This window comes from Cebus imitator, unplaced genomic scaffold (assembly GCF_001604975.1).
Source record: "Cebus imitator isolate Cc_AM_T3 unplaced genomic scaffold, Cebus_imitator-1.0 Scaffold86, whole genome shotgun sequence".
NCBI classification, from domain to species: domain Eukaryota; kingdom Metazoa; phylum Chordata; class Mammalia; order Primates; family Cebidae; genus Cebus; species Cebus imitator.
The window spans coordinates 5715680-5742196 of NW_016107401.1; the positions used below are offsets into that span (position 1 = coordinate 5715680).

Here is a 26517-nt window from a genome sequence, read left to right on the forward strand (position 1 = left end):
AGGGAGGGAGGGAGGGAAGGAGGAAGGGGGGAAGGAGGGAAGGAGGGAAGGAGGGAGAAAGGAAGGAAGGAAGGAGGGAAGGAGGGAGGGAGGGAAGGAGGGAGGGAGGAAAGAAGGAAGGAAGGAGGGAAGGAGGGAGGGAAGGAGGGAGGCAGGGAGAGAGGGAAGAAGGGGGGATATTGTTAAAGAATCTCTCCATGGCTGGCCTAGTCCATCTCTCCTAGGATGGAAATTCCCTACTAGTCCTTTTATCCTCCACACAATCACTTATTTCAACTTTAGTTAGGCTGGTTACAAACTATTTTAATTTGGGTATACATATACCAACTCTTTGCTTAAATAAACAATGTGACCAGTTTGGGGGGATCATAGGAAAAATAAGTGGGATCATGGAGGCCACCATTCCAGTTTCTGCCTGGACATTGACCAGTCACCCCCCCATTCTACTTTGCCAAATGAGCCAAGGAAATGCCTACTTACCTCCCCAGCAAACACTAATTACTGTTTGCAGCACACTTTGAGATCCGCAGATGAAAGCAGCTGTAAAAGCAAAAGGGTTATCGTGTTGGGGATGGTTATGGACTCATTTGGTTCTGGGAACCGACCAAGCGGGAATGTTGAATCATGAAACTAAGGTTGGCCAAATATTACACTTGTTATAATTAATTTGAGCTTAAGCTACAACACAGTGACATGTTTCCTTTAAATAAAGTTAAGTCCTCTAAGGATACATGAATCTATATGGATCTTGATTTTCAGCTGGGAAATGAAATTTTTCAGATATGCAGAATGCAGGAAAGCAAATGTGTCTCTGACTTTTGGTGAGGCAGGGTGAATATCTGGGCTGACTGCTTATTTTTGAGACATAAATAATCCTCTGTCTTCTTTACCCCCTCCTCCCCCAGCGTGGGGCTATGACAAGAATGTTCACAAAATCATAGGGATTTAAGACTGGAACTGAATTTAAAGGGTCTATAATCCTACTTCCCACTGAATGCCAAAATGTTGTCTACAGTCTTGCTGACAAGAGCCGCTCAAGACTGCTAAAATAATTTCTGGGATGAGGAGCTTGTTACTTTGCAAGGGTGCTGATTCTGATGTTGTTCAACAGCTGTTGCTAGAAAGCTCTTTACATGTTTATCCATTTTTGTCAACAAATATTTATTAATCACCTTCTGTGCACAAGTACTTTGTTAAGTATCTTGGGAGATGGAAAGATTAAAAACAATGCAGATTTCATAACTACCTAGAGCAATGCCCTGGCCTGAGAGAGAACCTGAAAGGTGGTAGTTACTCAACACATATGTGTTGATTGAGTGAATGAAAAGTATAGATTACACTCTAGCAAGAACGATACAGCACATGCCAAAGAAACCATGATACCAGGTAGAACATGCATAAAAGAGAGATATAGATATATGCAAGATTTATCAGGCTGAATTTGGCTCCTTAGTACTGACATCCAAACCAGCTTTAAAAGTCCATTCTGTTCTTCATAGCACATGGCTCAATTATTTGAGGATTGCTACAACGTCCTTTACCTCTCTTCCAGGGTTAAGAACTGCACGGCCTCAAATCTATTAAATTATTTCTAGTACACACATCAAACTGAATTTCTTCCCCTAGGCAACTCAGTGTCTCAACTAGGCTCTTAAGAGGTCAGCCTAGAATGGAATAGACTGACCAAGTCAAATGTTCTCATACTGGCATACAGTACATTAGGTCTCTCTTTCCTGTGATCTGGACGTGCCTCCTATACCATCTCATACTGCATAAACTATTTGTTCATGGAACCCTTCTTTCCTGGGACATGTTTCATCTTGAGAAACCCAATATTTCAAAGAATCTAGTTTGGAAGATAAGAGCCTAATGTCATATGTGTATTGATTTTATTAGGGGGAGGGGAGGGGAGTAATTATTTTACACATAATACATTAAAATTATAGATTTATGGTCCATTTATATGATTTTCTGTGAAGGCAGATTTTCCTCATCCTCATTTGGGTTTTGGGTTTTCTGCTTGTCCCCAAACTTAAGTACTGAAGATGAGTGTTATTTAATAAATAGAACCTTAGTCTCAGGTTACTAACTTACTGTGTGGTCCAGAAAAAGCCACATTCTTTCTGAATTACAATTTTGTCATCAGCAAAGTGGAGTGGTTGATTAGGGATATTATCTAAGGTTCCTTCTAAAGCTAACATTCCATGGACTTTCTTCATAGCTTTCTTTGACTTCATCTAGATCATTCTATGACTTTTGCTAATCTCAGGGACAGTCCTAGCAATAACTAGAAGGCAATTCCAAACAGAAGCATAGCAAAAGCGGACACAGGAGGTCAACCCGAGCCCCATCTTCTAAGGCTGATTTAGCATGGCAGAACTGCAGACTGGGAAGCAAATGTGGGCTAAGAGCCACAAAGGTCTTTTTTCTGCATCTGTATCATGTGGCAAGTCTCCATAAGAAAAGAAAGAAGCTGGGTATCTTTGCATGTGTGAACCAATGTTGACACGTGCATCACATCACTTCTATCATGATGGCTTCTATCATGATGCATGTTGCCCATATGAATATGTTTGTTCATGTCTGAAATGTCACATCATTGTATCACCTGGCATGCAAACTCCTCACTCACTTTAAGTCTTTCAGCATTTCTACCTTGGTTGGTAGTGACTTCACAACTATGATGATTTGAAAACTGTGTCAAAATAAATCCTTTCTCGTTTTCACTCTGGGCAATCACTTGCCTGGCTACGTCTGTTTCTGGGTCTCTGTCCACATCTCTATTTACTCCTTCCCCCCTTTCTCTCTCTTATCCATAGATTTTCTCATCTAATGCAAAATGTCTTCAAGAAGATTAGCAGAGGCATCTCAGGGTTGTAGGGGGTGGAAGGAGAAAGAAACCACCATTTCTTAGCACATGGTAATGTTTCAGAACCTTGGAGAGCGGTGCTGGGTGTGGAGACCAGGGAAAAATCTGTCAGTCAGCATTGCCTGTGGTTTTGTGGCACCATTTGGAACCCCACAGGTGGTGGAAATGACAAAACTCTACAAAGAAGCTTTGCAGTAAGAACTGCTCTCCCCAGAGCCTAGGAGCCAAGCCTTACATTGCCACATACAAAGAACAGATTGCATCTGGGCCGGGGTGCCCGTCCTAATGTCAGCCCGCTTGGCATTTACCTTCCTTTCCCAGGCTGACCTGTGAAGATGGGGCAGGCTCTGGGGGCATTGTTCTAACCATGCAAACGCTGTGGCCATTGTGTCAGCATGGAAGAGCTGCCGGTTCCTTTCCAGCTCTACACTGTAATTTTATCAACTCTGGCTCAGAGAAACCTATATTTATAATGCTAATTAGGAGGGCACACATTTAATTTGAGTGGAAGACTATTTGTATCTCGCTGAGCCTGATAGCACAGGGCTCAAGCGACAGCAGTCAGAGGCAAAGCAGGCCTTTCTCCCTTCTCCAAGTATTTGAAACAGGGCTTACTCTTGCCAAACAATTTCTCTGTTGGATTAAAAAGAGAGAGCGAGAGAGAGTGCTGAATATGCTGGAGCTCAGAAAACTTTGTGTTTATCTCCTGCCTGCATAATATATTTCTCTGTGCACTGAGAAAACATGCCTCTTATGTTATCTAATTGTTTCCTGACACATTTAGCAACATTTCACACTCTTTAAAGTGACATTAACATTGCTGACAGTGGAGGTATTTTCATTAGATGGGCTTTGAATTGTAGCCAGGATGCACTGCAGGTCTTCAAATAGGCTTGTAAAAGGTGAGGAAGGCATTATTTGTGAAAATAGAGACTTTGCCCACAGTGCCCTTTGGATGTGGATTAATTTTGCTGTCTCTAGTCAATGTAGAGTGTGTGTGCCTGCATATGTACATGTGTGTATACACAGTCACACACACACACACACACACAACAACAACTTCTTGTGAGCTGAACTAAAACATCTTCATTGTCTAGCAGAACCACTAGGCTCTGTAGGGATCATGGAAACTCCAAAACATCTCTCCATCCACACACCTTTTTAGCCGTAACTAAGCAATGTGCTATTTCAGACAGAAATCAGTCACTTTGCACCCAGTCCTGAGGCTGAGTAGCCATGTGGCTCACGTATATAGGAAGCATGATTGTCACTCTCTCAGTGTAAAGTGAAATCCTCCTCCTCCTTTTCTTCCTTCATGCTTCTTTGTGCCCCAAGGCCATTTTTCTCATGTCTTCAGCTGTCTGCACTGATGCATGGTTTTCCCAGAGAGTGTTCTAAGTGAGCCTTCAGAGAACAGTACCTTGCAAGCACCTGCCTCTGCAGGGCCTGAAGAGAGACATTTGAAGGCTCATCCTGACCTTGATGAAGAAAGTAATCCAGGCTTGGAGAAGGTGGGAAAGATACAATTCAGATTGTAAATTTCTGCTAGGACAAAACCTCACATGGAATCTTGACCCAATTATTGATCTCCATACCTGTCATGAGAATAGAATAATATTTAGACATTTAAAGCTGAAGAAGAAAGCTCACCACAGATTGTCTCGTCATCTTGACACTGCTACGCTTTCCAGTCCAGCTTCCTGCCTTATTCTAGTTAGAGTTACTCTTCTCTCTTTGCATCTCCAACATTGCAATGACTCCCATGTAGCCATACAATCCCCAATTAGAGAGCTCTGAGTTTGTGTCTTGGCTTTGCCCATTACTTAACCGTGTAACTTTTGTCAAGTCCCGTGATCTCTTCAAGACTCAGTTTGCTCATCTGTAAAACAGGGATAATAATAGTAACTGCTAGATAGCATTGCTGGAAGGATTTCATAAATTACAAACCATGACATGCTAAACATACTGCCTAAAACATTTTGAGTGCTCAAGAAATGTTTGTAAATATTAGTCTCTTCCATGGCAGCATGGGCCCTCTTGTGACGAAGACAATGCCATCACATTTCTTAAAAGTATTGGTGCTGATATGTCGCAGTACAATAAGATTGCATGCATTGATTGAGGCCTACAGAACGTAAGCTGTTTGTTGTGGCACAACTAGCTAGTAGCTAGGCAGCAACGATGAAGAACACGGATCTCCTAACTCCTAGTCCAGTACTCTTTCTAATTGTACACTAGTGCGGATTTTTCAGATACAAGGCAATGATGTTCAAACAATTGTTCAGGGAGGATATAAATCAATGCATATGTTATCCATGTCCTGACATCTTACTAACAACCTAGACCTGGTCCCACTCTCATTTACATTTTCAGTTCTAATTTCATAGCATTTATATGTCTTTGAGGGGGAGCTTTTCGGGCTTTATATTGGCTACTGGTGGGTAGGCTCCCAAGGCATCTAATCTTTAGCATCTTATCAAGGACCATTCAATGAAGAACGGGTGGGGTACTGTGAGCGTGGGCAGCATAGAGATGAAATAGTTTGAGCATCTGCTGCCTAGAGTGCATGTTTTATCTTTGTGGTCCCTAAAGCACATAGCAAAACACAGATTTACAGTTGACAACTGTTTGCTATCTGCAGACAAAGCCTTTGAAAACGAAAGCTTCCAATAATGAGAATGAAAACAATTACCATTTGCAGAGTACTTCACCATTTGCAATGCACTTTCATCTACGTTATTACTTCATCTTTAGAAAGTCCTGTAAGCAGAATAAAACACCTATCTCTTACCTTTTTTGTGCATGATAATAACACATACCATTTAATTCAGAAAGTTTATAGAAGTGTCTCGTTTATTTAAAACTAGTGAAATATGTTTCCGCACATTTCGTTTATCTAGTAGTTGAACACAGAAAAGTTAAATGACTCGCCCAAAGTCACTCAGAGAATCAGTGGCAGGATCAAGAGTTGACCTTCAATCTGGTTTCAATGGCAATCACATTGTTACATCAGCAGTTGGTGCTTTGTTATTACAAAATCTAATTGAATTCTACCTTTATTCTCTGTGCAGTGTGGTTTGAGGTTTAAAAGCAAAATACCTAGGTTCAAACTCTTCTTCCCAATGAACTTATCCCCTCTGCAGTTCACTTTCTTCATCTTTAAAATGGGAATAAGATTATACAACCTACTCCTAAGGGTTTGTGTGAGATTAAATACAATAATGTATGTAAAGGGTCTTGAAATAATACCTGGTACATCATAAGATAACTTAGAGTTTGAACTATGCTATAGGCAGCGGAGAGTCTTGGCAAAGTTGAAAGAAGAAACATGTCCTGAGCAAATCTGTAAATTCAGAAAGATGTTGGCTTTTGTGTGAAGGGAAGGAACACAGTGAAGGATACCAGTAACTGGAAAGGTAGAACCACAGTTTAGACTATGCCGTCCAACATGGTAGCCACTAGCTGCATGTGGCTGTCTAAACTTAACTAACAATACAATTTAAAATTCAGTTTTTCAGTTGTACCAGCCACATTTCAAGTGTCTGATAGCCACATTTATTAGACACTAGAGATATAGAACACACAGCAAGTTCTGCTGGACAGCATAAATCTGGACAACTACATATCACCAACATCATAGTGCTTTTCCTTTTGAGAGGATCTGGGAGATGTAATTAAGCTACATGTGCCAAGCAATTCGAAATCTCTGGTCAGAAGGTATTTGAGGATTCATTGCCTTGTGGTAAACAGTTGTGTCACTGCAGGTAAGGTGGATTTGTGTCTTCACAAGAGGAAGCTGCAAAGAAGCATTGCATTTCACCTCGTGAAGATGAAGGGGTTAGCATTAGAAAATTATAGAAATTATATTAGTTTAAAAACAGACTCTACTCTCCATCTATAGTCTCATCTATATTTGACATCTTCCGAAGTGTAACGCTGCCAGGAAGATGTGATATATAAACATGCATGTTGCTGGTGAGCTATAGTAATGACACCCAAATGCATGGGGTCTCAAACTGTGAAGACAGTTCATGCTTGAGCTCCTCCTGCAAGAGGCTCTTTAACTGGGGCAGGTCCCACAGCAGGCCACCCTTCCAATAAATTATGCATAAGAGCGTGTTCACAATTGGGATAGTTTTGCCAGGGCCATCTGAAAACGATTTGTTTTCAAGAAAATGCTTAACTGGGCTTTCGTGGGTTCACTGAAGTGTGAGTGAAGAGGGCAATTAGGTCTTTTGCTGTAAAAATAAAAACTTGAAGCGAGGTGATGTGGAATAGAACAAACCCAGTCAGGCTGATATTGCCTCATTGAGAAGACATAAGAGACATAAGACATAATGAAAATTCCTCAGGTGAGGTTAAATAACCTAAAACTGAGGTGGAACATTCTCCTCTGAATCTCCTGCCTCCATAAAGGCTGCCCAACCCTCTCTTGTCAGATTTCTCTCACCACTGGGAAAAGCTGGCTGTAACTTCCCTCAGTGACAATTAGACTCGCTTTAAGTAAATTTTGTCTCTTTTTGACTTAAATTCTCCAATAGAAGTTTGTTTATTTTCCTGGTGTTTTCTTGGGTGGAGGGAAAACGTTGACTCATTCAAACGTTTTACCTCTAATATCTGCCCAATGCTTGTAAACTGGAAAAAAGAGCAACTTAAAAATTGATCATGTAACACAAAGCGTGCTTATCTAAAACCATCACACGTGCGAACCCGGGGTTTCTCAGTCTCAGTCCTATTGACATTTGGGGCTGGATAATTTTGTGCAGTGGGAAATTGTCCTGTGCATTATAGGATGTTTAGCAGCACCCCGTCCCTACACACTAGATGCCAGTAGCATCCTAACCAAAAAGTTCCCAGGCTTTGCCAAAAGTCCCCTGGGAAGCAAAATTGCCCCAGTGGAGAATGACTGAGCTAGTCTAACGTTAGCACTAAATATTAGCAGGCTGCTATCAGGAATATAGAAGGTAGGTAGATAGATTTATATAAATACATAATATAAGTAAAAAATATAAATATTAGAAGTAAACTATAAATACATTTTATATATATATAAATACAGATATATATATGTGTATATATATATACGTATATATATATGTGTATATGTATATATATACACATATATATATACGTATATATATATACATATATATATACGTATATATATATCTGTATTTAAATTTTAAGGTGCTGATTGGGCACGGTGACTCACGCCTGTAATCCCAGGCCAAAGTAGGTGGATCACCTGAGGTCAGGAGTTCAAGACCAGCCTGGCCAACATGGTGAAACCCCGTCTCTACTAAAAATACAAAAATTAGCTGGGCGTGATGGTACATGCCTGTAATCCCAGCTACTCAGGAGGCTGAGGCTGGAGAATCACATGAATCTAGGAAGCGGAGGTTGCAGTAGCCAAAACTGCACCGCTGCCCTCCAGCCTGAGTGACAGAGAGTGAGACTCTATCTCAAAAAAAAAATAATAATTAAGTTGCTATATTTGTTAGGGGTCATTTGGCATTCTGCAATTGTGATTGATACTACAGTCTCCCTATCTATGGCACAGCCATGTACACACAACAGATGCTTGTGAACCAGCTGAAACCAGTAAGCTAAAAGTCTCATTAGCTCCATCTGGATCCTTTGTGCCTACTGAGGGTCAAACGCTGTTCTACGAGCTCTATACATAACATCTTCACTCTTCACAACAACATATAGAGTAGGTGTTAGTATCATCAGAGGGGCTGTGAGACGTGACCTGAGTTGCTCAAATTCCCAAGTAATAGAGTAAGTGGAAATACGCAGTCTGCCAGACTCTGAGGTCTGTGCTCTCTCCATTCCTGACTTGGGCTTTGAAGGAAGATAAAACTGGATGGGCTACAATATTAGAGATGAATTGCACAGCACAGAGACAGAAATAAGGCAGGTATGAAGGGAGACATAGACATTTGTAAAAGACAATTAGGTATTACGTCTGTTGGAGCCCAAGGTCCTACTCTGTTTGGAGCAGAGTAGAAAATGAGAATGGATTGGGTTGGCTTGATGAAAACAACTCATAGCTGAATTTGAGTGTAAGGCAACTCTTGGTTAAGGAATAGCCCACTGTAGTTTATGGCCACATGCAAACCTGAGTCTAGATCTTAGTTCTGACCTTCGGGTATGTTATTCACATCCCAGAGTCTCTATACTTGTTGAACAGCTGAGTGTTGTGATAAGTGTGGAAGGGGCATAAGCAGAATCATTGATGTTCAGCACATCAAATAGGCTGTACAGATAGATGTGCCGTGGCTTCACCCACTTCTCCAGTGGCGGTGAATGAGATGAGCTGGAGACAGAGAGTCTAGCCAGCCTTGTTGTCAGGGCGCCTTGCACCTTCTGCAGTAGTAGGCCTGGCTGCCATGCCCCCACGCTGCCTCAAAGCCCATCGTGAAGGTTCGGTGAAGAATATCCTGTCACACAGCCCTCTGTAAGTTGCACAGGCAGAACTAGGCAGACCTTGAAAAACCCAATGCACTTTCCAGAAAAATATTCTTATGGGCCTTAATGGCAAAAAGAACCACGTTAAAAAAAATCATTAAATGCAAACAAAAGGAGGCAATATCTCAGATATTGAAAATATATTTATTTGCACAGAAATAATGTAAATTTTTCTCATCTTTTGCCTCCTTCAAAAATAGGGGTTTCAGAAACCCCAAAGAGTTAGAGAAAAGTAGATACTTTAGTCAAGCATCTGAATAAATAGGAGGTATTCGGAAATATCATTAGGACAACTGTTTAAATCCTCTAGTTTAAATGTAAGTCCTTTTGCAATACTTAACACAAAAGCAATGTTTTCACTAAGCTCTTGAACTTATGAAGCCACAGAGGATTTTCAAGTTTTGACTTAAGTTCTTTTTTCTCTCCTTACAAATTGTTTTTTCTGTGTGAGTGAGGCAGCATGGTTATTTCCAGGAAGAACCTTGTCTCTGCCCAGGATTAGTTACCTCCTCTGGGATTACTTTATTGTGCATCCCAGAAAGGGACTCGTGAGTTTGAGATTCACATCTTCTTCATTTGTTAGCACTTTTGTCTAATGTGAGACATAGAAGAATGAACTCTTCAAGGCTTGGCTTTGGAGTCAGATGACTTGGGTTCAAATCCCAGCTGTGCTGGGAAAGTCAGTTCAACCAAGTCTCAGTTTTCTTACCTGTAAATGGGGAAGATAATCTTACTAAATTCAGAGAAAAGTAGTGAGTGTTAAAAGAAAAAAAATGTGTGTGTGTGTGTGTGTGTGTGTGTGTGTGTGTGTGTGTAGGATATTTAGTACTTAGCTCAGTTCTTAGAGTAAAGCAAGATCATATACATAAGTGGTAATGAGGTCATTGAACTTATTTTGGGTACAATTATTTCTAGTACTTTTTTTGTTACTGTTATCTGAGCATGTCTATTTGCTTCATCAAATATCCTGACATCTCATCGCTACATAAATCAATTATGCATTGCCTACACAGAGCATTCTAATATCTGCTTGCCATTAGTCTGTTGAATAAAAAAGAACTCGTTGTTTTAAGTGAATTTTGGGAATTGATCTGCAACATGCCCTCTGTCATAAATTAGTGAATATATTTAAAAGGGTTGGTCAGAGCAGCAATTTCACTAATAATAGTAACTGCTTTGGAGATGGAAAGGAGATTGTAGACCTTTGGTCTTGGGGAACTAAGTCAGGATCCAAATCAACTTAAAGAGCAAAAGGGTTCTGTAATTGAGACAATGGGAGTGAGAGCACTATGGTTTCAACCACAGATTGTATAGGATACAGTTTTCAGGTATGGCTGAAATGGGTGATAAGTGAGGACCTGGAGCACGGTTTCAAATAAGCACTGTGATCTGCTTCCTCTCCCTACTCCATCTCCATGAAATTTCTAGTTGATGATGTCACCATTTCCCACCAAATCCAGGGCTTCCTCACAGTTCTTCTCAACACAGCATTCCACATAGCCACTACCAATCTGTCAGAGTTAGCACAAAACTGGTTATCGGTCCTTTAATCAGAAAAAAAAAAATCATGAGTTCAAACTACCACTAAATCTTACTCATTTGGAAAGAGATAAATTAGAAAAAGTTGGATTCATCCCCATGTTTAAGGTCATGGGAAATCCAGTCACACAGATAATTAGTTTGACTTTGATTTACATGGGGATCTTGGAAAACACATACATACACTCCCACGCATACACAAGACCATATGAGTTTAATGAAAGACATATTGCTGCTTTTGCCTGTTTCCTTTTGCTTTTTAACAGATCAGTTGAACCTGGTTTTCTGTGCTTTTGCTGGAGGCTCTATACTCATTCAAAATGGAACTGTCAACATACTTGGAGAGTCAAGGGGCTTCAGTAGTGCATAAAGTGGGAGCCAAGTGAATGCCTATCACCTGGTTACCTGCCCATGCCACACTGAGCATTTCTGTAAGAAATCGCAATCTACAAAGTAAGCCTGTAGAAGTTTCGGTTTTCTCCCCTGTACTTTGGAACCTGTTTGTCTGTGCAGATGGTCTCTGTCAGTTGGAATTGTGGGAGGGGAGGCGGGGAATGTAGTATAAGTGAACAAAATAGCAAATAGAAAACAGCATACCAGGGCCAGCATGGTGGTTCATGCCTGTAATCCTGGCACTTTGGGAGGCTGAGGCAAGTGGATGCTTGAGCTCAGAAGTTTGAGACCAGACTGTGCAACGCAGTGAAACTCCGCTTTACAAAAAGAAATATATATATATATATATATATACAAAAACTAGCCAGGAATGGTGGCTTGCACCTGTAATCCCAGCTACCTGTGGGAGCTGCAGTGAGCCGAGATCACGCCACTGCACTCCAGCCTGGGTGACAAGCAAGACCATGAAGAGAGAGAGAGAGAGAGGGAGAGAGAGAGAGAGAGAACAGCATATCATCTGATAGGAGATGATCTGTGGACTGAGAAATTTTCCAAGTAATGGTAGGTACTAGGAAGCAGAGTTGAAAGAGCTCCCAAAACATAGGCTTAACATGGGCAGGGAAATAACAGGAATCAGACAATTCTGTGATGTGTATTCTCAATACACTGTAGTAACCCTAATGCTTTCATTGTGTTATGACTATTCTTCCATTGTCTGTGTTTGTATAAATTAAAAAGCAGTTCAGTCTGTACTATATGAAATGAATTCATGCTGAACAAAATTTCAAAAAGTTCATATAAAGAATGATTTCACAGCAACTATCATATCAGGGTCCTGGAAAATTGCACTTGAACTTCAGTTCCACCTCAGTCACTCAAAGGAATTTAAAAATTGGCTTCCAGCCATCCTTGTTCTTCAATATGCAGTTTCAGATATGCCTCAATAACACAAACTTTAAAGCCTATTGTTTGTGAGTTAAAATCTGTTCCTACCAGAACCTCGCTGCTAAGTGGACGTCAACACTGACTTCACAGTGTCTTGGTCAGGATTCCTCTGAGTTCAGGAGCCTTGAAGAAGGCAGAGGGTAACATTGCTATGAAGGAGCCACTTTGAACTTATAACAAAATTACAAGAAAAACTTTGAACTCTATCGGTTGATTGCTGCTGTAAATGGTTATTCAAAGAAATATTTCTAATTTGCAATCCGAAGAGTACCTTGGGATTGGGAGATGGGAACCTGGAAACATGACCTCCCATAAGTCACTCTCCTTCTTTTGCATCACTTCATCCTTTTTTTCTAACCATGCTGTTTGGGCAAGCACCATTAGAGCGGTTAGACGGTGAACTTTGAAAGAGTTAGACACAAGTTTGAATCCTGGCCTCTGCTGCTTAACTAGCTGTGCAGTTTAACCTCTCTGTGCCTCAGTTTCCTCATGTATAAAATGAGAATGTGTTATTTCATTTTATGGGAATATATAATAATTCTAGCCTCAAGGGATTGTTTTGAGAATTAAATGAGATAATACATACAAAGGAACAAGCACAGTGAGTAGCAGATAGTTATGTAAGAAACATCAGCAGTTCAATTATTAATGATAATGATAGTTATTATTGTTAGAAGGGGACCTGGTGGGTTAATGTTAATGATTAAACATTAACACTGACTCTGATGAAACTCCAATGTGTTCATTCTACCTTTCCAAAGCATCCATCAAGAAAGTCATGCCTTAGATGAATCCCAAACAGCCATGAATGAATGGAGTTTTTCAAGTCAAACTCCATTTATCCACTGATCAATTTCAGGAATTATTTGTCTCCATTTTTATTCTGTTACTGTGCAGGAGCCCCTAACATTTAAGCTTTAAGGGTATCTTATCTCCTTTGTCTGCCATCCCATCCTCAAAAGGGTAATGGGCTAATGGTTTGATGCCTCTGTAGCTGTTCATCCTGTTTTCTCTCACCAGAAGTCACTTTCTTCCTGGAAGATTGCTCAGGCATCAACTTTCCCAGGAATCCTTATTTAACTCTGCATCCCCACTCTTACCTGGCCAGGCTGAAACAGCGCCCCTTTTCTCTGACCCTAGAGCACCATGTCATGTGGTCTTTATCAAGCGACATATTTACCTGTCTGTCTCCCACTAGACTGTGAGCCCTCTGAGGGCAGGAGTGGTATCTTACTTATTTTTGTATCCTCAATGTCTGTCAAGGTGCACATATAGTTTATTGAACCAAATGAACCCACAAATAGCATTAAATGCATCAAATAATGAATCAGAAAATACAATTATAAAAGTGACAATTAAAAATTGACATTCATTTGAGGTGTCTGTGATGTCTCTACATTAGGAGTACATGTGAAAACAGGAACACCCATTTATTCTGGCTCAGGTACTTATATCTGATGCAACACTCACCTAGTTTTCAAGTTTGCTTTCTCAATGTTCCTTCCTTCCACACCCCCAGGTTTAGGAGATAGTCCATGGGCTGCTTCTCTTGGCCCATTTTCCTGAACTTCCTAAATGAGCAAACCAGCAGGCAAGCAACTGCAAAGACCCCAAGCTGGAAGGATAAAGCAGGCCAAAGTATAGGTGGTGATTGTCCTTGCCCAGCACTTTGGCTGCCAGGAGCTCCCTGCCGAGTGAAAGAGAGGGCACAGCAGCCTCTGTGTGGGAGGACAGCTTCTGGACCCAAAGGCAGCTCCATGTTACTGAGCACCTTCTGCCAGACTGGCTGCTCCTCCTCAAGGCTGGAGATTCTGTGCTTTTCTTTGTCAGTATTCTCCCCATGGTGTCCCAGAACCACATGATGGGGAGAGCAGGGAGATTGGCCAACTCTTTTGGATGCCAATGCATCACCTTTCTATCACTCTTCCGCTTCTGTCTCAAATTAATTAATCTGGTTTTAGAGTCCCTTATTTTTGTTCAGTCATTCAGCAGATGCTATTCTTTAGGAAGACACTGGAGATGCAGGGGTGAATAAAATAAACAAGATGCCACATTCAAAGAGTAGTAAGGGCTATGAAGAAAGGTAAGCAGAGTAGTAGCCTAGAGCAGGTAGATGGGCAAATTTCAAGAAGACAAACATGGAAGGATTGATTGAAGAGAAGAAGTGAGATTGTGAATGTTGGCAAGGTTGTGGGGGGCGGGGCTGGGGATGGTGTCCAGCGTAGAGGGGACAGGAAGTGGGAAGACTCTGAAGGTGAAATGGCTTGGTGTGTTCAAGCAACAGAAACAAAGATGACCACATTGGCTAGAGAATAAGGGGCCACATGGAGAGTTGTAAAGGTCACTATGAGAGTGAGGTGGGAGAGGCAGCTGTGGGCCAGAGTACTCAAGACAGGTAGGTCTTCATAAGTTGGGTTTCTTTCTACAAGCAATGGGCAGTTATTGGAGAGTGCTAAGTGGGTGAGTGATACAGTCTGATTCCTCACCTTACAATTCATTCTGGCTACTGTGGAGAAAGGATTGGGACAATGGGAAGTGGATGGGTTATGTGAGAAGAGTAGAAGCAGTGAGACTAGCAAAGAGGTAGCTTAGGGGGAGATAATGAGCACTTAGACTAGGACTGGAGCAGAGTGGATAAAAGAAACTGGATGGTTTCTAGATGGATTCCATTTCGGCTGTGTACATGTATATTTCTGCTCATGTCCTTTTTCTGAAATATGCAACTACCTAAAATATGAACTTGGACTTTTGGAGAAACATCAAACCACTCTTTTAAAAAAAAGCACATCTGGAGCATTTCATTTTTTTTTTTTTAAGATTTATATTGTAAGCTGGTTTCAATGTAACTTTCTTGGGATGCTCTCATGACAGACATTGCTGACCTTTGACCCCTCTGTCCTCTTTCTCAGGTCGTCCCATTCCACCTACATCCTCGCCTAGTCTCCTTCCATCTGCTCAGCTGCCTAGCTCCCATAATCCTCCACCAGTTAGCTGCCAGATGCCATTGCTAGACAGCAACACCTCCCATCAAATCATGGACACCAACCCTGATGAGGAATTCTCCCCCAATTCATACCTGCTCAGAGCATGCTCAGGGCCCCAGCAAGCCTCCAGCAGTGGTAAGGAAACTCTGTGGTGTCTGAATGTGTGGTGTTTCGTGAGTGACATTCTTGATTCTCCAACAAAATGACAACGCTGAAACAAGGGCTGGGGGAAGGTGGCGTGGGGAGCATCAAGGTGAAATGCAGTTGTCCTTTTCTGGCATGGCATTTTCAAGATACATTTGTAGAAGGTAGAAGTTACTGAAGAGGTTTTGCTTATCTTAACAGGGTTTAGGCCTCCTTCAGTGGTAGGCATTTGCCCATTGCTGTGTGTGTGGGCATGCTGATCTCAAAGGGGAAGTGCAGAGAGATGTAGAATATTGAATTGTGTATTACTATGGTCCTGGTCACAGCTGAGTGACCCCGGACACCTTCACATGCCCAATTTATGTGTAGCTCAGATCCCCTGTTGTTGTTTTTTTAATTTGGCTTTTAACTTCTTATTCCTTGCTTGTTTAGATGATTTTGAAATTAAAATGTGTTCCCGTGACATCAATACTGAATGTCTTGCCAAGTATGAAGTGTTTGGGGGTGACCTCTCCTGTAACCCTCTACTTGTGACCTCACTTGAATTTAACAAGCTGATGCTGTGGTACAATGGTATATACTGCCTCTAAATCCATAGTTCTTATTTTTGTTTTCACATTCACAGAACAGAGACTGAGCCTAAGGTCCTCTCCCACTTTTGAAGATTTGGTGGCCACTTCTCAGCTCCCAGTCTCTGAATCTTGGGTGGAATTGCCCTAGGCCCAGCATAATCATGCCTTATTTTGATTTCTCTTGTTGGTGTTATGCTTTACATGAACATCTGAACATAGGAATCGGCAATTTCTAGGGCTTAAGTATCCATGGCCCAAGGAGAGACATTTGCAAAAATTAATTGCTCCTGACCTAAAGGCTTCGGAGTCATCTTCTGAACTGGCCACTCATGAGGTTCATTAGCATATCCCATCCAAAGCAATATAAAACCTTCCGTGCCGGGAGTGGGCCTTGATGAAATTGTGTTTAGGTTACATCCAGGAGTGTATGCCACCCACCACTGGCCCCAACCTCTGCGATTGGAGAGGACCTCCCAAATACATTTCAGATGAATCGTTCTGGAAATGAAATGATGGACTGCTACTTAGGATGGCCCATGCCCTTCTTCATAGCCAGGCCTGATGTATTTAGTAAACTCATATTCTTTTTCAAAAAAAATTACCTAATCAAATCTCTCATCAAATGAGCAATCCATTGTTGATATTATGAAGGCCTTTAATCTACCATAAATCTTTATTAGAACTCATCAGAGCTTCTAGTCTGAGAGAAATGTGATTATGGCACTCTTAAAATGACATTACATCATTGGGGTGATTGGTTTATCATTTGGAGAAGAGACATCAATCATAACTAGCATAACCACACAGTAAATGAATTCAACCTTTCTACCGCGGAACAATGACACTGTAATTGCTCAAAATCAGGCTTAAAATGAAATCGGAAAATGCTCTTTCTTCAAATATGATGTTAACTTAATGGAATATATTATGAAAAATCATGTTTGAGGAAATTCTATATAATTAAAAATATGTGGAAATATATTCCCTTTTCACTTTCATCAGAACCTGATTTTAGCTACAGAGCCCTTTTTTGCTGCAGATTATGTTGCATTTAATTGAACTACCTTCGCTTATGTTTTGCTGCTTTTTATTTCATACTATGTAATCGTGATGAATATTGTATTATGAAGGACAAGAGGCTTTTGAAATGAGATGTACCTGCTGATAGCTTTTTAAAAACAGACAATTATTAGAGATAAAATGAGCTTTTAAAAACTATATCCTTTTATGCATATATGGATACTCAGGCAACAATGATTTCCATACGAGAGGTCAGTTAATATCTTGAGGCCATCTGGAATGTTTTCTCAGCAATAATGCAGTGAGTGATTTCCTTTCTTTTGGACGGTGTATCAGATTGAAACTTGTTGATAGGGTATTTATGTGAGCTTTATGCCTAATCAAGTCCTCATGTTGGTGGACACAACAGATCCGTGTGTTCAGAGTAGAAATTAGCCATTTCTTATTGCTCACACCAATTTGTTCGGCTCTCTTAAGACTGATAGCGATTTAAGCTTCAGTAACAGGAGAAAATGCCACAGAAAATTTAAGGGTTCATTTTTATGCCAAACAAGAGCTGTGCTGATACGATTTCTTCAACTGAGGGGGTGAAGACCCAATTGTGCAATACGCTTGTTTTCAGCAGGTACTTATCATCAGAGAGTTTGTTAAAGCTTTGGGCAACAGGCAGTCATTCGAAATTCTGGTCTCTGGCTTAGCTAAAATGAGAGCAAATCGAGTTTGAGTATGTGTGTGCTCACGTCTGTGTGTGTGTGTGTGTGTGTGTGTGTGTGTGTGTGTGTGTGTGTTTCTTGTGGAACGGATTTAGGGTCCAGGGTAAATTGGGGATTCTATCGAGATCTGAATGCAGTTGCCATGAATTTAAATTTGACGTAAAGGATTGAAAATAGAGTTTGACACAGAAGATGCAAAGTGCAGAGCTGTGTCTGAGTGTTTTGAATTGAGTTTGATGAAAGGGGCTGGATTTTTCAGGAGGTGTCACAGCACAAACAAAGCTGCCATTTGTTTGTGTGTGTTCTGTCTCGTTGGTTAATTACACAGGATTTTTTAAGTTCGTCTCTTGGCGATGAACCTGTGTACTGAGAATCTGGTACCACTTTGGTCTTTGTCTCTTTCTTTCATTTCTTGTTGGAAATAAAACACCTTCTAACACATCAGCCCATACACGACAGTAAAACATTATTTCCTGCTCTCTTCTTATAGTTGCTGTTATTATTTGATGTTGGTGAAGCCCATCATTAGGAGGGTCACAGCACACAATTCCTGCCCAAGGAGCACCTGTTCTTCAGAAACTAACGGGACATAAACTACAGGAACTAAAATGTTTTTCCCCAACATGAAAAACTCCTCAAAGCAACAACAAAGCTTCACCTTTATGGCTTAAGTGTCATTATTTTCTATGACAGTAGTGCATTCTTTAGTGGACAGTACTAAAACCTTGCCACCTTTGGAGCCAAATTGCTCTAACCCTCAATCTATGCCAATCAAGTAGATACCCAGGTACAGCTAGCAAGATGTTTACAGAAGAGGTGTTTCTCTCCCCCTTCAGCATTTTCTTTCAGATAGCTGAGCTCCAGCGAGTGGCTCATTCTGTGTTCTGACCTTCTGCCAGAGCAGCTTACTCCAGAGATGTTTCTTGTATACACAGAAGCATAATTTCAAATCCTATGAAATAACTCATCTGGAAAAAAAATATCTAGATCCCAGCAGCAGCATAATGGAGGCTCCTGCAGATGGAAGAATGAGACTACCTTCTAAATCAGAATAGGGCTTGCAGTTTGCTGTCAGCATATGATGCAGAAAATACACAGGCAACCACATTATCTTCTAAAAGCCCTGGCTTTCCTCTACCTGTGAAACATTGAATTCTAGTTTTCTTTAAAATGTAAATAAAGGGGCTTCAAACACTCATTAGTAGCTTCAAACTATACATAAGAAATGTAGTAACCAGGATGCCCTGGCCAGGACCCTTTCAGTAGATCTTATGTGGCAAAAGAACTGTCCCAGTCAGAGAGTCTCTGTAACTGAGCACATAGAGGGTGCCCTTACCCTTTTTAAAAGAGCAATGCCTTAGTTAATTCTAAATGAAAATAGTATATCAAAGTCAGCAGGCTTTGAGGTTGCCTAGGATCAATAAGTTGCCTGGATAATTTAATAATTAAATGTTAATTCAATAAGAAGTGCTGTTTTATTTATCTGGCATCATAAAACATATAAGCTTCATTCATTCATTCATGCATTTCTTTTTTGCACCTTTCTCACAATATGTAACAGCTTATAACAATTGTTAATTTTTTATTTTATTGTTTTTGAGACAGAGTCTTACTGGTCCAGGCTGGAGTATAGTGGCATGATCTTGGCTCACTGCAACCTCCGCCTCCCAAGTTCAAGTGATTCTTATGCCTCAGCCTCCCTAGTAGCTGGGATTACAGGTGCACACAACCACACCTGGCTGATTTTTGTGTTTTTAGTAGAGACAGGTTTACACCATGTTGGCCAGGCTGCTCTCGAACTCCTGACCTCAAATGACCCACCTGCCTCAGCCTCCCAAAGCGTTAGGATTATAGGTGTGAGCCACCACGCCCAGCCAACAATTGTTAAAAAAAAATTTTTTTTAGCTATAAATAGTTAATACAATAAAGGTAAAGGGAAAATTTAGGAGGGAAAGCATATATATATGCTCAAATATATAAAGTCCTGTTCCATTATTTAAAATAGAGAGCTTGATTTTAAGCTTCCTAGCAACCAAAGCGAAAAGGGAAACATAGAAAGAACAAGATACGTAACACCTCATGAGATAAAAGCAAGTCAGTCATTTCAGGAAAATTCTGTGAGTCCTCATAATGAGGCCAGAAAGAAGTTTGTCATAAAAGAGCACATGTGTGTATCCAGATGACTGGATTCTCAGTAACATCATATAATACATATGCTAATTTCCTGTCAAAATTCTTTGTAACCTCCCTCTAAATAAGACATACAGCACACTTTCTGTGTAACAACAGTTCTACAAATATCCAATATTTGCACAGTCCAAGGGCAAAACTTGACTTGATCGATAGACAAACCTTAGCTCTACTGAAGGACCATGTAAATTGCATGTCCTATAGGCAACAGACCTTAAATATCATTGCTCATAACTGAATTTTTATGGGAACTAGCAGACTTTGAGGTTAAGGTATTGTCCAGACCCTGAAAAGCAGATGTTCTGTGTTACAAATTTGTCTTGACAGCCACATAAAGGTTAGAATTAATATCCTCTTGTGAAAACTTCAAGGCGGCCTCACTCATCTGGCCCCTAATATCCATCCATGGGGCCAGATTTGGGATGAGGAAGAAGTCGGTATTTTTAACCTAATGAAACTTCTTCCCCTTATATATCTTAGGTTTTAGAAAGATATTTTTCACTGAGATGTTGTAAATTTTCTTGCCTTCCTAAGCAGATTATGCCCATTGTAATTTAATTTAATTTAGGATTCCCTGAATACCTCTCAGCAGTTGTTATGCACACACTGATGATTGTATGGTGCTTCTAATACTATCTTGCTCTTTTTTTATAAAAGTCATTGTACATCTTGTGGTTGTTTATCCCACTTCTCCTGGTGTTCTGCATTTTAACTTCTTATTGTGCTCTTTATCAGCTTTTCTTCCTCCTCCCAGCTTCACTCCACTCTTCAGGGATCTCCACTACAGTTTCCCTGGTGACAAATTCATAGTAGACATTCAATACGTATTTATTAAGTAAATGAATGAACGAATATCTGTAGTAATCACCTTTGTTTTTCAGTCTTAATTCTGGGGTCAGGATATCAAATGCAAACATCATTCACTTTCCCAAGATGGATTTGTTCTGCGCATGAGCCACTTGGACTCCAGGTTCTTCCCCAGGTCCCTGGGATGTCTGGTTTAAGCATTCAGAGCTACCTGCATCTCCATTCTGGCATCCAGGCACAGGTTTGATTCCAGCTGCCTCTCCTCTGGACAGGTTCTCAGGCCACTGAGTAGCTCAGGCTAAGTCCAGCATGTTATCTTTTCTGTGGAGGTCACAGAAACAGCCGTCCCTCTTGCCTGAATGCAGAGCCACACAGGACTTGGTGCTCAGCTCATGGCCCTTTTTCTCCCTTAGCACTCATTAGTATACTAAGCACTTTATATGACTTTCTTCGTGTGCTTGTATTTAGTTCCGCCACCTCCCAATGCATTAAGAATTATCATCATACCCATTTTATAAATGACAAAACTGTGGCACAAAGAGGTTAAGTAATGCACCAAAGTCACAAAGCTGGAAGGTGAAGGATTCCAGCTTCCACCTTAACCTTCCTAGTTGCAGAGACTTTTCTCCTCACTCGTCTATTAAATGTTAACCTCAGAATATTTGTATGGCTGATTGAGACAGACAACAGTGAAAGCATTGTATTAAAGGGCATGGGTTACAATTTTTTTTAAAGATTTCTTAAAACTAAATACCCTTTACACCCACTGTTTGGCAAGCACACATAGCCCCAGACACTTCTCCTGGAGACTGTGATTCCCTAAGCTCAGGAGGGGCTAAGGAACTCTGTGTTTACCGTTCCCTTCAGGTGAAGCCTGTGCTCTGGCAAGTCTTGGAAGCTTTAATGTAGTGGGAAAGTTCTAAAGTGAAAATTGGAAAACTTGGGTTTTCTACACACTGCTCGTGATTCACATCATGATTTTTGTCAATTCATCCAATCATTGTATTAGTCTGTTCTCACACCACTATGAAGAAACACTCACACTGGTAATTTATAAAGGAAAGAGGTTTAATTGACTCATAGTTCTGCATGGCTGGGAAGCCCTGAGGAAACTTACAATCATGGCAGAAAACAAGGAGGAAGAAAGGCACCTTCTTCAACAAGTGTCAGGAAGAAATGCAAACAGGGGTAATGGCAGATGCCTATAAAACCATAAGATCTTGTGAGACTCACTCACTATCATGAGAACAGCACAGGAAAAACTGCCCCCATGATTCAATTACCTCCACCTGGTACCACCCTTGACATGTGGGGATATGGGGATTACCATTCAAGATGAGACTTTGAGTAAGAACACAGCCAAACCATCATGGACCTAAGTTTCCTTATCTGACTAGAATGAGCATTGGCTTGAAAGGCCTCCAAGCTTCCTTCTTGTTCCAGTATTCTGTGTCTGTAAGTTTCTTGTATCTGGCTGGACCAAGCTGTCCCAATGTTAGAGGCTCCCCAACTCCTTCTCTGTACAGTGTGGATTTCACCCCACTATCTGGGACATTATCAAAACTAAGGCCTACACAGTCATGCAAAGCAGATCCTTATAGCTTACATGCAGAAGTTGAGAAGAATGGATTTGGGATGCTGTAACACTTGGCTGAAAACGTTGATGGCAGTCTTATCAAGGAAAGAAAGTACAGCTCCACCAACACAAACCTGGGTGCCCGAAGACCCTCGCCTTCCTAAACAAGGTCTCCCACCCCAATAATGAGTAATCCTGAGAACTAATAGTCCTCAGGACTCTCGACATTGTTAATTTGCCTAGCAATGTAGCAAATAGAGATCAGACCCTTCCTTCTTTTCCTTTGTGCCTTCTTGAAATACACAAGCACTGCACATGTGCACACACACACACACACACACATACACACACATACATGTGTAGTTGGTAGGTCCAGCAATTTCCAGCCCAATTAGAGTGGGACTACTCTTCTGCACCATTGTGCAAATGAGCACACAATCAAGATGGACAGGTAATTCCTTCAGAGATGCACAGCATGGAAGTGACAGACGGCAGAGAACTGCTCTTTCTCAGCAAATAATCTTGATATTGACAAAAATCTCAGGGTCGATAGGCATTGTGTACATTCTACCTCTCCATTTCTGTCCCTGGCTTCTTGGTACATACAAAAAGATGTCCTAGGCAAGCCCAGAGAGTGGGAACTACAAGTGATATCTTAACAGTTTCCTGCCCTAGCAATTTTTACCCAGAACTTCAGCTTCTCCCAAATTGCCTTAAAGAGTACATTTCATTCTAACTAGCTTCCTGTATAATATTCAATAGTCATTTTTAAAAGTGTCCCCAGTCCCATGTTAGAGATGTTTCGATTCTTGGGTTGGATCAAAGGACTTAATTATTTTACCAGTGGGCAGTTTCAACAGAAATTATAGCCCCAGCCCTGGGTACATCTCTTAGACCTATCTGCAAAATAATAATGAAGAGTGAGTGTGTTCTTAAGAGTGTGGACTTTACGTCCATACTACATAGATTCAGATCATAGCTCAGCCACTTTCTAACACTATAATCTTGAGCAACTTACTTAATCTATTTCTTGGTATTTTTATCTGTAAAACAGTAATAAGTGTCTACAAGTCCTAAATCTGTTATAAATATTTAAATAACGTTCTGATGCATCTAAATACCTTTAAAAGAGGCTTGGACAACCAAAGAAATGATTGGGTTTGAGAGTACTTGCTTTCTAATTTAACCAACAATGTTCTATTGTGGGCAAATATATATAACATGAAATTTACAATTTATACTATATTTAAGTGTATAGTTCTATGGCATTAAGTATGTTCACATTGTTATGCAATCATCACTACCATCCATCTCCAAAACATCTTCATCTTCCTCAACAGAAGCTCTATACTCATTAAACACTAACTCCCTTTCTCTCAGCCCCTGGCAACCACTATTTTATTTCTGTCTCTATGAATTTGTGTCTAGGTATCTCATATTAATGGAATCACACAGTATTGGTCCTTGTGTGATGGACTTATTTTACTTAGCATAAGTCTTCAATTTTCATCCATGTTGTAGCATGTAATTCTGCATCAAGAATTTTCTTCCTTTTAAAGCTCAAAAATATTTAATTTTCTCTACATACCACATTTTGTGTATTCACTCCTCCATCAATTGACACTTGGGTGGTTTCCACCTCTTGTCTATCATGAATAATGCTGCTATGAATATTGGTGTACAAATAATTGTTTGAGCACCTGCTTTGACCTCTTCTGGATGTATAACCAAAAGTGGAATCACAAAATCATACAGTAATTCTATATTTACTTTTTTTTTTTGAGGTGGAGTCTCGCTCCATCGCCCAGGCTGGAGCACAGTGGGGCGATCTTGGCTCACTGCAACCTCTGCCTTCCGGGTTCAAGCTATTCTCCTGCCTCAGCCTCCTGAGTAGCTGGGATTACGGGCATGCACCACAAAGCCCAGCTACTTTTTGTATTTTTAGTAGAGATGGGGCCTCACCGTGTTGGTCAGGCTGATCTCGAACTCCTGACCTCATGATCCATCCACCTCGGCTTCCCAAAGTGCTGGGATTACAGGTGTGAGCTGTCGCACCCAGCCCTATACTTAATTTTTTAATTTTTTTTAAAGATTTGACTGTTTTAAAGATTTGTGCTGTTTTGTACAGTGTCTGCATCATTGTACATTCCACCAGCAGCAGTACACAAAGGCTCCAATCTCTCTACATCCTCTCTAACACTTGTTACTTTCTGAGTTTTTGATACTAGCTATCCTGTTGGTGTGAAGTGGTATTTCTTCATGGTTTTTATTTGCATTTCTGTAATGCTCAGTTCTTTTCATATGCTTGTTGCCTGTTATTATACCTTCTTTGAAGAAATGTCTATTCAAGTCTTTTTCCGTAATTTTTAATCAGATCATTTGTTTTTTGTTGATATTGTTGAGCTGCAGGAGTTCTTTATATATTCTGGATATCAATTGCTTATCAGATATGTGATTTGCAAATATTTTATCCTATTCCATAGGTTGTCTTTTCATTCTTTGATGGTGTCCTTTGATGTGTAAAAGTTTTTAATCTTGGTGTGGTCCAACATATCTATTTTTACCTTTGTTGTCTATGCTTTTGGTGTCATGCAACAAATGCTGTTTAAAGGCTTATTCTGTGGCAGCCATCATTCTAAATTTTTACAAATGGTGATTCATTGAATCCTCACCAATGAGAAAGAGGAAAGCAGCTCTTGATTCTGGGAACAGACCTGACACTAACATCTAGGCTTAGGTGCATTAGGAGCTGGCTTATCCCTCACAGCTCGGTTGTAGTGTTCTCCCACTGAACACAAACAATCTTACAGAACACCAGCACAAGGAGTGACATGAAATAAGGTGACAAGAAGACCACACCATGATTTCGCCTCAATACAGACAAAACCAAAGTCACTGTCCAAATGACAAAAATACAAAACATCCCTCTCTCTAGGCTAAAATGAATGACTACTGTTTTGTTTTTTTTCTTTTTTTGAGACAGAGTCTCTCACTATTGACCAGGCTGGAATGCAGTGGTGTGATCTCGGCTCACTGCAGCCTCCATCTCCCTGGCTCCAGCAAATTCTCCTGCCTCAGCCTCACGAGTAGCTGAGATTACAGGTGTATACTACCACACCCAGATAATTTTTGTGTTTCTTAGTAGAGACAGCGTTTAACCATATTGGACAGGCTGGTCGAAAACTCCTGACCTCAGGTGATCCACCTGCCTTGGCCTCCCCAAGGGCTGGGATTACAGGTGTGAGTCACCTCACCCAGCCCACAAGCCCTTCCTAACACTCTTACTGAGGCATCATTCTGGCTCCTCTTGTGTGCCTTCTCCCTCCTTGCAATGAGTTAACTGTGTTTGGCCACTGTGTGCTCCTGCCTGGTGGCATTTTGGCTGGAGGACATGGACACTATTATTCTGTGAGTTGGGATTATTATCCCTATTGTACAGGGGGGAAAACTGTGACAGTGATGTTAAGTAACTTGCTGTAGGATACATAGTTATTAAGCAGTACAAGAACTTGACCCAAAGAAATTAGTCTCCAGAGTGATAAGTATTTAGAAATTTAAGTGAATTTTAAAAAGACAATTCTAGAAAAAAAATATTCAAGAAATAAAATGTAATCATCATTTACCGCATGGCCCAGCTCTGAAGAGCATTTATATGGCCATACTAATGCACACATTGAATAATGACCTAGCTGTTAAATCAGAAGAATGAGAAGATACGAAGGCTGGGCAGGTAGAGGAAAAAGCCAAGACCTGTATCTTTTGCAGTAAGAAGTTACTAGATAATGCAAGAGCTAACGAAATAAAATAGAAAATGCAAGAAATAGCAGCAAAGCATGTTATTTATAGAACTGGAGATAAATACCAAAATAATCAGCTAAAAAAAGGTAAATGTGGTTACTGTTGGGAAGGAAGAAATTGGCAGAGATGGAAGAAGTTTGCTATTTTTGAAACGATCATTGTAGGACAATTTAATTCTTTAAAGTGTGTGCATTTTTTTCTTCTGATGAAAAGAAAACATTTACAGGAGATTGGGCATGCAAAACACTTAATACAATGTTAAAACCCCAAAATGGTAGCCGTTTAATTTCCTCAAATATATTTTACTCAACAAATATGTATTGATCAGGGCCGGTGTGTTTGGAATGACATCAGGTGCTGTGAACCAGAATAGTTAGACATTTGGAGTATTTGTGTCAAACCCACAGATTTGTCTGTATCTGCCTCTGTTGATTAGGGAGCCCTGTGGAGTTGCTGGGGCTTTAGCTCTTTATCCCAACACAGCTTAGGATGGCAT

General features: G+C 40.6%; 1 protein-coding gene across 10 annotated transcripts in view; it reads left to right on the plus strand.

The window, feature by feature from the left end:
- Window positions 1-26517, plus strand: part of TENM2 (teneurin transmembrane protein 2) — a 1289478-nt gene that overhangs the window by 883753 nt on the left and 379208 nt on the right. For 8 of the 10 annotated variants that reach the window (XM_037740622.1, XM_037740620.1, XM_037740624.1 and 5 more), the window contains one exon: window positions 15127-15336. The exons of the other annotated variants lie outside the window; for them this stretch is intronic. In XM_037740622.1, the coding sequence (XP_037596550.1) occupies window positions 15127-15336 (210 nt within the window). The remainder of the gene's footprint in view (window positions 1-15126; window positions 15337-26517) is intronic. 10 annotated transcript variants of the gene reach the window in all.